Raw genomic sequence first — 11,852 nt, 5'->3', positions numbered from 1 at the left:
AATTGCAAATAAGTTTAATACTTAAATATTTAAGTTCAAATATTTTTGAGTATCTTGTCCATCTAAGAAATTCCAAAATATTTACAAAATTGAATTAAATTCAAAAGTTTATAACTCTGGCTTAAAATTAAGGAATTTTAAATATTATTAAGAATTACCTTAAAATTTCCTAATGAATTAACTTTTTTGGTTAATGTTACCTATGGTTCCAAGATGGCGGCTCGTCTCCGATTCCGGCAAATAGAAGAAGGGAAACAGTGGAACACACGTTCTAACCTAACCTAACCTATTCTAATAAATTACCATAATTATTACCAACAAAATTATTAGAATAGGTTAGGTTAGAACGTGCGTCCCCACTGTTTCCTTGCTGGAATCAGACGAGCTGCCATCTTGGAACCATAGGTAACATTAATCCTTTTTCTATTTATAACTTAAAAAATAATCATCATCATTGTTGTTGTTCTGAAATTTATCATTCTATTTAAATCTATTAATGAGGTTAAATAAATGTTTTGTTGTTAAATTAGAAGAATGCTTTGCACCAGAGTTTGTAAAAAAAAGATGAAAAAGTATTAAACCACACATTTTGCTAGCACTGCAATTTCTACATAAAACAAAAATAATTTGAAAGAAGGTATGGGTTATATGCTGATTTTAAATTCTAGACATGAGTTAAAACAAAAGAACATTAATGATTCGAACAAAATATTAGAATCATTGACTTGCGACCAAATCGTGTTTAAAAGGTTACGACATTATATATATAAAACACTTCAAAACCCGATATTTTATAATTTCATTACAGCATTACGAATTAAACAAAATCTAAAACAAAAAAGTTTTAACCCATCTTTAGAATCTAGGATTCCGAAGATGGGATCAGTTATCTTGAAAAATACTTAAATCACAATAAAAAAGTGAACTCTCTAATAGTGTTTAGTGTATTTGTTTCTTTGTAATCTTTAATAATATGTTTAATAATTGACTGTAAAAGAACAAAATGTAAATACATTGTTTTTTTTTTAAAAAACACATATTTAAAATAATTAAATCAAGCACTAAATTGCATATGATGTCACCTAACTGCAATTTAGTGAATTGATTACATGTCACTATCTACGTGTTCTCTTTTACTTTAAAATTCATTTATCTTTTAAAAGATTTGAGTGGCAAAGACCTACTTTTAAGTAGAATTCGATATTGCAGAACCAGAAGATGATATATTTTGTAGTGTAGATTGATCTGTTTTCTTGGTTATCTGGAAATTGATATTTTCTTTACTTGTTTTTTGAGGCTAGTACAAGCAAAAAATTATAAAAGCTTAGAATATTAATATGTACTAAAAACAATGAGCAAAACTGTTTTATCATTAAAAAGTTTGGTTAATGTTACCCTTGGTGCCAAGATGGTGGTTCGTCTCTGATTTCAGCAAGGAAACAGTGGGACGCACGTTCTAACTTAACCTATTCTAATAAATTACCATTATTATCAGCAACCAAATTATTAGAATAGGTTAGGTTAGGTTAGAACGTGCGTACCACTGTTTCCTTGCTGGAATCAGAGACGAGCCGCCATCTTGGCACCAAGAGTAACATTAATCAAAAGTTCTGATTTGTATTTTCGTAAAACTTGTTTAAGGAGAAAAATAGATCAATTTGATTTTCATTAGAGAAAATAATTCAAATTGATCTATATATTAAATAAAATAATATTAAAATACTTTTGTCTTCTCTAATATTTGAGAGTTTACAATAACTAGAATTTGTAAATACAAATTTTTAAATTAGTTCAAAAATGAAGTAAAACATTTGTAAATTAATTGTATTTTGTTTACTGATTAATAGAATTCTGTTTAAATCTTTAATGTTAGAAAAGTTGAAAGTATTTTAATAAATTTTATTTAAATATCATATTATTTATTTTGTAGAACATTATTTGAACATTATATATTTGTTACAAAGAGTTCTAAAGATTATTTTCGTATGCTGTTGAATCTTATTAATTAATTTGAAATTGATCAATTCAAAATTATTAGATAATTTAAACCTGTACCCTTGAAATTTGTATTTAAATTAATGTTTAATCGATACAGTTAGTTCAAATATTTGTTTTAGGATAAATTTGAAGCGAGGTGCATCTTGTATTTCTAAAATAAACATCAAAAACAGTAAGTAGCACATAAGCATCTCATAGATAGTATGACTTTCAGAGAATCTTGAAAATTCATATTCTATTCGGATGTGGAAATTGTCATATTTTACAGTTTGTGATTTTTTCCTCTAGTTCTGTGTATTTTGTTTAGACATTATATATAACTTACTTAAAGCCTGTTACCGGTGCGCTTCACTTAAAACACCGTTACGAACGTTTTCGAACTATTAAGTTCTTCCTCAGGTAACTGACGACCGTTAATCGAATGCAATTCGAATAAAATCCTACTGGAATACGATTCCGAATTCTATCGCTTGGATCGGTGACGTCATCCAGGCATGCGCTCCTTTACCGGCTGTTTACTATCTTAAGTTCTTGTTTACGAGTGCTTGCCATGCAGTTGACAGGGCGATTTCGTCTTTGTTGTTGATGCAGTTATCTTCTCTGAGAGTAGCCATATATATGCAAAGAGCTTCTAGCCATCTAAGATGGTGTACGCATTGAGTTGTGCGAATTACTTTGGCTTGATTGAGTAAAGGTTCTACTTCCGGATCTGAGGCATAGATAGCTAGAGCGGTGGTGGACCTCGCGTGTAAAATATCACTTGCGTGTTCTTTTAGTCTTACTTCCAGGGAGCGCTTCGTGGATCCTACGTAGACCAGGCTTCTGTCAGTTCTGTGGTCCATAATCGGGATGGAGTATACCCCCGGAAGTCGTTCCTTGTTGGAAGTGTCTTTACCGTTCCGTAATATATCTGAAATTGTAGCGCATCTTCTATAGGCAATGCGGATATTCTTTTTCTTAGCTATTGTTCTGTATATTGCTTTAAGGTATGGATTGTATGTGACCGGTATGAAACTAGGTGTAACTTCATTGGGAAGCTGGTTCAGGTTGTAGTTCTTGGCGTTGGTGTTTGCGGACCAATTTACGTGTAATCCCTTGGTAGCCGTGATTCTCGGCTATGTGTTCTATACGTTTCAGTTCGGCTTGGAGAGAGCTCTGGGAGGACGAGTGTGTATGTGCCCTCTTAATTAAAGCGTTAAAGGCTGCCGTTTTATAGTATGGCGGGTCGCAGGATCCTACCGGTATATAGAGATGTTCCGCCTCTGGTTTACGGTAGACTTCCGTGTGGATGGTTGTTTGGTCAAATTTGATGTTGATGTCGAGGAAATGTGCCTCTGAAACGTGAGCCTGGTCTATCTTTAAGGTCATGCCATAAGGATTATCATTGAATGCATCGACGAACTCTGAGATGTCGGGTTTCCACCTCCACAAGATGAGAATATCATCTATGTATCTTTTATAGAGTAAGATGTTCGGTAAATACTTCGTGATGATCTTAGATTCCAATTGCCTCACCACCATCTCACAGAGATCTCCTGCGATGGGGCTGCCCATCGGGACCCCTCTACCTTGGGCATATGTGACCCCATTGAATTGGAAAAAGGAGTTATAACATAAGAGATGCGCCAATTCTAGATATCTGTTGCGCATCTCATTATGTTATAACTCCTTTTTCCAATTCAATGGGGTCACATATGCCCAAGGTAGAGGGGTCCCGATGGGCAGCCCCATCGCAGGAGATCTCTGTGAGATGGTGGTGAGGCAATTGGAATCTAAGATCATCACGAAGTATTTACCGAACATCTTACTCTATAAAAGATACATAGATGATATTCTCATCTTGTGGAGGCGGAAACCCGACATCTCAGAGTTCGTCAATGCATTCAATGATAATCCTTATGGCATGACCCTAAAGATAGACCAGGCTCACGTTTCAGAGGCACATTTCCTCGACATCAACATCAAATTCGACCAAACAACCATCCACACGGAAGTCTACCGTAAACCAGAGGCGGAACATCTCTATATACCGGTAGGATCCTGCGACCCGCCATACTATAAAACGGCAGCCTTTAACGCTTTAATTAAGAGGGCACATACACACTCGTCCTCCCAGAGCTCTCTCCAAGCCGAACTGAAACGTATAGAACACATAGCCGAGAATCACGGCTACCAAGGGATTACACGTAAATTGGTCCGCAAACACCAACGCCAAGAACTACAACCTAACCAGCTTCCCAATGAAGTTACACCTAGTTTCATACCGGTCACATACAATCCATACCTTAAAGCAATATACAGAACAATAGCTAAGAAAAAGAATATCCGCATTGCCTATAGAAGATGCGCTACAATTTCAGATATATTACGGAACGGTAAAGACACTTCCAACAAGGAACGACTTCCGGGGGTATACTCCATCCCGATTATGGACCATAGAACTGACAGAAGCCTGGTCTACGTAGGATCCACGAAGCGCTCCCTAGAAGTAAGACTAAAAGAACACGCAAGTGATATTTTACACGCGAGGTCCACCACCGCTCTAGCTATCTATGCCTCAGATCCGGAAGTAGAACCTTTACTCAATCAAGCCAAAGTAATTCGCACAACTCAATGCGTACACCATCTTAGATGGCTAGAAGCTCTTTGCATATATATGGCTACTCTCAGAGAAGATAACTGCATCAACAACAAAGACGAAATCGCCCTGTCAACTGCATGGCAAGCACTCGTAAACAAGAACTTAAGATAGTACACAGCTGGTAAAGGAGCGCATGCCTGGATGACGTCACCGATCCAAGCGATAGAATTCGGAATCGTATTCCAGTAGGATTTTATTCGAATTGCATTCGATTAACGGTCGTCAGTTACCTGAGGAAGAACTTAATAGTTCGAAAACGTTCGTAACGGTGTTTTAAGTGAAGCGCACCAGTAACAGGCTTTAAGTAAGTTTTTAGTTCAATCCGGTGTAGTAGCATCCGACATTATATATAAGCACGTTTTTAGTTAAAAACACAGCTCTTAACAAATTCCAGCATAATTTTAATAATGCGTTTGAAACCGTGTCGGTAATTATTGTTGTCTCCTAAACACTATAAAGTGCAGACACTCGGACACTTGGCAATCTTCATCTTAAGTTATTTCAGTTGATACATGCAAATTAAATATTTATATATGTACAGAAAGGCTTTTATGTTTTATATATTGTATATTTAATTTGTATGTATTATGTATTTTAGTTGGCCGAGGAGGGGGGGCCTTAAGAAGCCCGAAACTTGCACAAAACACGGGTGCATGTATCAATAGAAATAAACTTTAGATGAAGATTGCCAAGTGTCCGAGTGCCTGCACTTTATAGTGTTTAGGAGACAATAATTTTAATAATCAAGAAGATTTTTATTCAACTTTGATAGATCTGTTTCAATTGCTCACAACATATAAAAAGAACAAATACATTCAATATCTGAGTGATTCAAAAATTAAAATCATATCATAAAAGAACATATAACTTATACATTCTTTTTGTGCAATGGAAACTGATGTGGAAGACCTCCAAGATCACACAACCGGTAACCAACTTATATAATCCAAAACATTTGATATTCCTTGAAATTTGCAAAACAAATAAGTTGTAGGGGTGCATTAACTTCCACGATACAGACTCATTGTCCACCACATAAAAATTTTTATATAAGTTATAATTGTGAAAACTTTAACCTGCAGTAATTGCAGAATTCTTTTACTTTAAGTTTATTTAATTTGTAAATTCATGATTTTTTTGTATTTTTGATTATTTTTTTATGTTATAGGTTTAATTTTTGAATAGTCCAGATATTTGAATGAATTTGTTCTTTTTATACGTCGTAAGCAGCTGAAGCAGATCTATCAAAGAGATCAAAAATGCTTTTAATTATTAAGATTTTACTGGAAATTGTTAAGGTGTTTTTAATTGACATAATTCTCCGGTGTGGTTATTTTTGAACAAGTTTCATCTTTATCTTAAAAAATTTGAGTGAGTAAAAGTGTGGAAAAGAAAATAAAGATAAAATACAATATGTCAAAGAATATGGATTATGATAAATACAAACGTAATTACCGAAAAATTAGCATTAATTCACTTCAGAATGAATGTTTTCTACCGTTTTCAATGGCCATCGTCAGGTTCAATTCATTGGAATGCTTGCAAGAGAACGTGCATTTCAAAAAATACGAAAATCGCACGTGTTGAAGTTATGCGCATGTCTGACGTAGCGCTTTAACAAACAGCATTAATTCACTTTGTTCTGAAGTGAATTAATGCTGGTTTTTTGGTAATTATGTTTTTATTTATTCAATTATATACCAATAATATTGTGGTGATTATATGGATTTTAACAAACTCTAGAAACTTGCATAAAACTGCCAAATTTAATTTTTAAAAATAATTTGAATATTTGATAATGTAAGATTTTTGGATTTTCCAGCTGTATATTACAGTCAAATTCATACCAGTACAACAATGTGATTATGCAATATTAAAGATTTAGTAGTTATATCTATTTCAAGACATTGCTGATAGTATGCAACAGAAAATTCATATATAGTTTCTTTTTCTTTTAAATATTAAATGTTTATGTGAACACTGTGGTCATTATTTTAATTTCTAAACAAAGTTAAATTATAAATATTTCTGTTTTATTTTATGCTTTAAATTGTTAGATATTGGTTTATTTAAACTAGCATTATTTTAGATTTTGATTCGGCCGAACTGACGCACATCAGTTATAGCAAGTCTCTCTCTGTTTTGAGCAAAAGCTAAATTTATATGGTCACTATTGAATGTCGTTAGAGGAAAATGAATTTTTTTTTATTGCTTAGAAAAAATGCAATCATTACTGTTTATTTGGAAACTTCAAAATTATAATATTAGACATATTTTTTTTTTTTCTTTCTTTTTTATCTCATAGGAGACAGGATTTTTATTTAGCAAGATTTAAAGAATGTTAGTTATTTTGGGTTGCAATCAAAATGTTTAAAATACTGGACAGATTTCAAGAAAACTTGGATGAAACCCATTGATGCTGTAAGAAAATTCTCAGATTAAGTTCAATTTGTTATTTTTTATCCATTATTTAAAATATTTTATTTTATAGTTTTCCTTTGTTTCATCCAATTATAAACTGCAGAATTATCAGGTTAGCTTTAAGAATTTAAATATAATAAAACTTGATATTTTATAACAATTAGATGGGTTTATATAATTGCGTGAATTCATGCTGCCATCTGTCTGTAATTTTAATGATTAAATAATTCATTACTTAATTCATTTTGAAATATCGTTCCTTTTTCTTACGTTGTTAAATGTATCGGTGTTTAAACTCATTAAGACTGTATAAATTTTAAAAATAGCTCACATAACTGACAATGTACAGTTTTGAAAAATGTATCTAATGAGTACTTTTGCTCGTTACACTCAAACTTTGTCATGAGAACATTTAAAAAGAAAAGATTTGCTGCTGTTTTTAAATATTTTCTGACAAAGTTTGAGTGTAACAAGTGAAAGTACTCATTAAATATATTTTTTAAATTGTGTGTTATTGTTTATGTGAACTATTTTTGAACTTTCTCATGTATTTTAGATGCATTCATATTGACAGAATAGTGTGCACTTTTTCACAAAATTTGATGTCATTCTGACACCTTCTGCTTACAAATACATAGGAATAATGTCAAATTGACATGAAGGTGTATACTATTTTGACAAAAATGAATGATCCACTTATTAATTAGTAAAAGTCTATGACAATGTACTTGTATGACTTATAAAAATGGCTGGTTTGATTTCCAAGTGAACCATTTTTTTATTTTATTGTAATCCTCACAAGAATTTTTATTTATAGATTTGCAATTTATTTTTTTATATAATGTAATTATACTATTGTGAATCAGTTTTTTATAAATTTTCAACTTTGTTGTGAGTGGTCTTCTATGAGTGCCTTACTTTGATATGCCATAGATAGAATTAGTTATAGGTTTGCCAGTTTATGATTAAAATTGTTAATTTAAGTAAGAGATAATAAAAATAAGGTTTCTTTTAGTAAATATATTTTGTGACAATTTTCCTTATACATTCATTTTTAATTTTTTTTCTTTGTTCTATTGCTATTCGTTGTATTTTTAACTGGAAGCATTATTAACAATCATCCAATGTATTATTATGATCAATAATAGAAAACAGAATGATGCAAATCTTTTTGTCATCTGCTACTGTATTGATCTATTGAATAATGTATTCAATTTCAGATTTCAATCCACTATCAATATCATTGCTATTCTCTAATTTTTAACTTTTAATTGACATTTTTATATTTTTGTCAATATAGTGGACCTTTGTTATAGCGTTGCTCACTATACCACACACTCGGTTATAGCGCAGGCAATGTTTGCGACGCGATAAGCTCAAACATGTTTATACAGGTCCTTGCGGCATTAGTGAGTAGCGCATTTTATTGTTACTGCATATTGAGTTTCTGCATATATTTTGAATAGTGTTTAATTATTGTATGTATGATGAGTAAAAGAAAAGTTTACAGTGTGAAAGAAAATCTTGACATTATTGCTAAAGTAAAGAGGTGAACCGTGTTACACTGCGCCGCTCGGTATAATGCGGTTCACCTTATAACGCAGGTGTTGTTTCCCACCCGACATGCAAGTTATATCGGGGGTCCACTGTATTATGGTACTTACAGCTGATTATCATTCATTGTTAACAGTTAATCTATACAAATTTCTATAATTAAGTCTAGAGCTAAATATGTTGCACCTGACTATCTGTAACAATGTTTTTCTGCAATTAGTAAAGCAATATTAATGTAATGTAATGGATAATCTGCCATGGTGTATATACACTGTAGAAAATTGTTAGAGACTTTACATAAAGAAATCTGTCAATATTTTATAAAGAATTTGCCTTGTTACCATAATTTCCATCCTGTAATCTGTAACAATGTATAATTCATAGGAAAAAGCTTTTTATTGACAAAAAATTTATTGTCAAATAATTTTTACAAGTTTGCATCATTATTTATTTACTTTCTTGGCATATCAGCAATGAAATAATGCAATTTGTAAGGGTATTTATTAATTAAAAAGATATATTTTCAAATCTATGAAGGAACAATTTAAAATAATACAAAAGTTCAGAATTTAGAATTATTAATTTCAGTCCTCGATTTACGATCACCTAACTTACGACAGCTAAAATAGATATATTAGGAAAATTTGTTTCAAATCCAAACTATCAATTTTACTTGCTAACAGCATAATATAATAATTAGATGCCAAATATAAAACTGTAATCAATAAATATTCTCTTTATAATAATAACTCAAATTTATTTGTGTTTATTGTTAACTAAAGTTGTCACCATTAGTGCTTAATAATTGATAACAATGCTACTTTTCTGTTGACCTCTCAGTTTTGGATTAGAATTTTAATCTTACATTATTACTGTATGCATTATTTAAATCTTAAAATATACAAAAAATATTTCTAGATGTTTAATAAAATACTTAATACTATTAAGTATTCTATTATCACACTCTCTAACATTATATACTTTCTTTTACTTTTGGATATGTCAATGAAACAAACTTCCTCTATATAACTGTCAAAAAGATGAGCCGTGTCATGTCTTGAAGACTTTAGTCTTCTTGGTTAAGGTGTCGAGACGAGATGCTATTGAACATTACTGATTATTAAAGCTAAAACATTTTAAGCTAAGCTTAAAATAACAAAAGATTGTCTTGGAGGTGTTTATTAATGGATTGACAAATACATGAATAACACTAATATTTCATCCACAAGTAGAAGTGAAAGGGTTTTTTGGCATCTTTGACTTTCGTAGCTACCTGACATGTAAACAACAGCAAGACAGAATCATATTTTATCATGTTAAGAAGGCTTTTTGATATAACAAAACGTAAAACGATTTTAGACCAATTTTTAATTTTGTGGAAAAATTGTCACAAATTATACACGACAACCCATAATTTGCACCTTGAAAATTGGAAGATTTTTAGCATATTTGCAGATTATAGGCAGGCAATTATAATAATAATCATTATCATGATTTGCATTTTAAATAGCTCTTTTAATTGTAGCATTGCTTTTAAAAGACTTGTTAGTAATTATCATCATTATGTTTAAAGCAGTATATTAAACATATATAAACTGTATGTGGAAATTTGTTCACTTAAATGTATAAAATTATCGTTTTTTCTCTTGTACCTTTAGGCACTCATAAACTTGCGTAGAGTTTATTTTTTGTAAAATAAATAAATTAATTAAATTTTGTACTTTTTATTAATACAGAATAATATAAAATGCAAAATTAATATAAAGTTTGATTATTAAAAGTACTAATATAAAAAAAATAAGCTAATGATAATACTGGATTAACTTTTGGCTAGAACCTAGCTAATTAATGCAATAAATAATACAAACCAAAGGTAGACTTGAGCTGGACTTGAAGCTACAACTTTTGTCTACCTTGCACATTTGCTGCCAATTACACTACTGGACTTCTCAGGTCACTTGTTTTGCTGATTGGGAATGGCCCTCTAATTGCTCTGTTTATCTGCTATTGTAATTTGGTTATTAGAATAATTTAGACTTTGTTATCTAAGTGTAAAAATAAAATTATAATAAAAATTCATATTATTGTAAAGAATTTTCAGCATCAACGAGTTAACATAACATTGAATATTCAGTGATATTTTGTAATTTAATTAAGGAGGTTTTCAAATTTCTGTGTGGTTAAAAATAATATGAAATATTATCTAAATTTAAGACACGTGTCAATTTTGATGTATTAAGTTAAGAATTTATTTAAAATAAACCTAAATAATTATAAAAGAAAAGTGATAAAAAGCATAGTTATAAGTGAAATTCATCAAAAGTATATTAATCTTTTTAAATATACAGTAGAATCTTGTTATAATGAACTTTCAGTTTAATGTTCTATTTCTGTCTATTCTGCTGGGATAGAACTCTTAAAATTTTTACTTTAACAATTTTGTTGCAACTTATTTTCTTCTTTTTGCTATTAGCGAGGTTGAGGCCGAAGTTTTAAACGTAAAAACGTGTACGTTGGACATTCAGCACCGCTTTCCTGTAAGCCTAGAAGTTTGACAATGGTGTTTGGAATGTTAAGCATAATTCCACTGACTTTCCAAACGCCATTGTCAAACTTCTAGGCTTACAGGAAAGCGGCACCAATGTCCGACGTACACGTTTTCACGTTTAAAACTTCGGCCTCAACCTCGCTATTGTATTCCAACCAATAAACAACTGTATCCAAGGGAGAGGGGCAAGCTTGGAGGCAACTAATGAGTTGCAAGTACACTAACCTCAACAAGAGTCACAAGTTGTTATAGATACAAATGTAAGGATGGTTGTTTGTGTTTATTTTAATTTTGTCATTGGCTGTAATATGAAAAAATTGTAGACCTATATATTCCCACTGTCATCCGTTTGTCCATCTTTCCTTAATCTCAAGAATGGAGTTAGATAGATGAAAGCCAAGACTATGGAAAGCTTAGGGGCAGGAGGCCTTGATTATCTATATATGAACTTCTGATGCAAACCAGAAGTCATGTTATTTTAATTCAAAAATTTCTCCTTGAAAGGAGTTAGATAAATGACCGTCATACCTCTGTTGTTATCAGGAAAAGTGTGATATACAGGGACAAGACATTACTAAAATCGAGAGCACGTACTGTATTTTAAATTAAATAAATTAAAAATTGCAGCCCAGTATTGTGACGATGTCACAATAAATATTTGCCTTTACCTCATTTACCTTAATCTTCATT

General features: G+C 31.3%; 3 protein-coding genes across 3 annotated transcripts in view; 2 read left to right on the top strand and 1 right to left on the bottom strand.

The window, feature by feature from the left end:
* Positions 1 to 907: 907 nt before the first annotated feature.
* The window catches only part of lgs (legless), a 106,956-nt gene continuing 96,011 nt past the window's right edge, over positions 908 to 11,852 (top strand). Inside the window, exon 1 of the mRNA XM_067270374.1 lies at positions 908 to 913. The gene's annotated coding sequence lies outside the window, so the exon portion shown is untranslated. The remainder of the gene's footprint in view (positions 914 to 11,852) is intronic.
* On the bottom strand, positions 3,025 to 3,552 carry LOC136975337 (uncharacterized). The gene has a single exon (XM_067270392.1). The coding sequence runs from the start codon at positions 3,550 to 3,552 to the stop codon at positions 3,025 to 3,027; it is 528 nt and encodes a 175-aa protein (XP_067126493.1).
* LOC136975336 (uncharacterized) lies at positions 3,716 to 4,750 on the top strand. The gene has a single exon (XM_067270391.1). It carries the CDS (start codon positions 3,716 to 3,718, stop codon positions 4,748 to 4,750), a length of 1,035 nt encoding a protein of 344 aa, XP_067126492.1.

This window comes from Centruroides vittatus, unplaced genomic scaffold (genome assembly GCF_030686945.1).
Source record: "Centruroides vittatus isolate TY-2023 unplaced genomic scaffold, ASM3068694v2 contig_370, whole genome shotgun sequence".
Classification (NCBI taxonomy): Eukaryota; Metazoa; Arthropoda; class Arachnida; order Scorpiones; family Buthidae; genus Centruroides; species Centruroides vittatus.
Note: the sequence above shows the minus strand (reverse complement) of the source record. Positions and strands in the feature narration are given on the sequence as shown.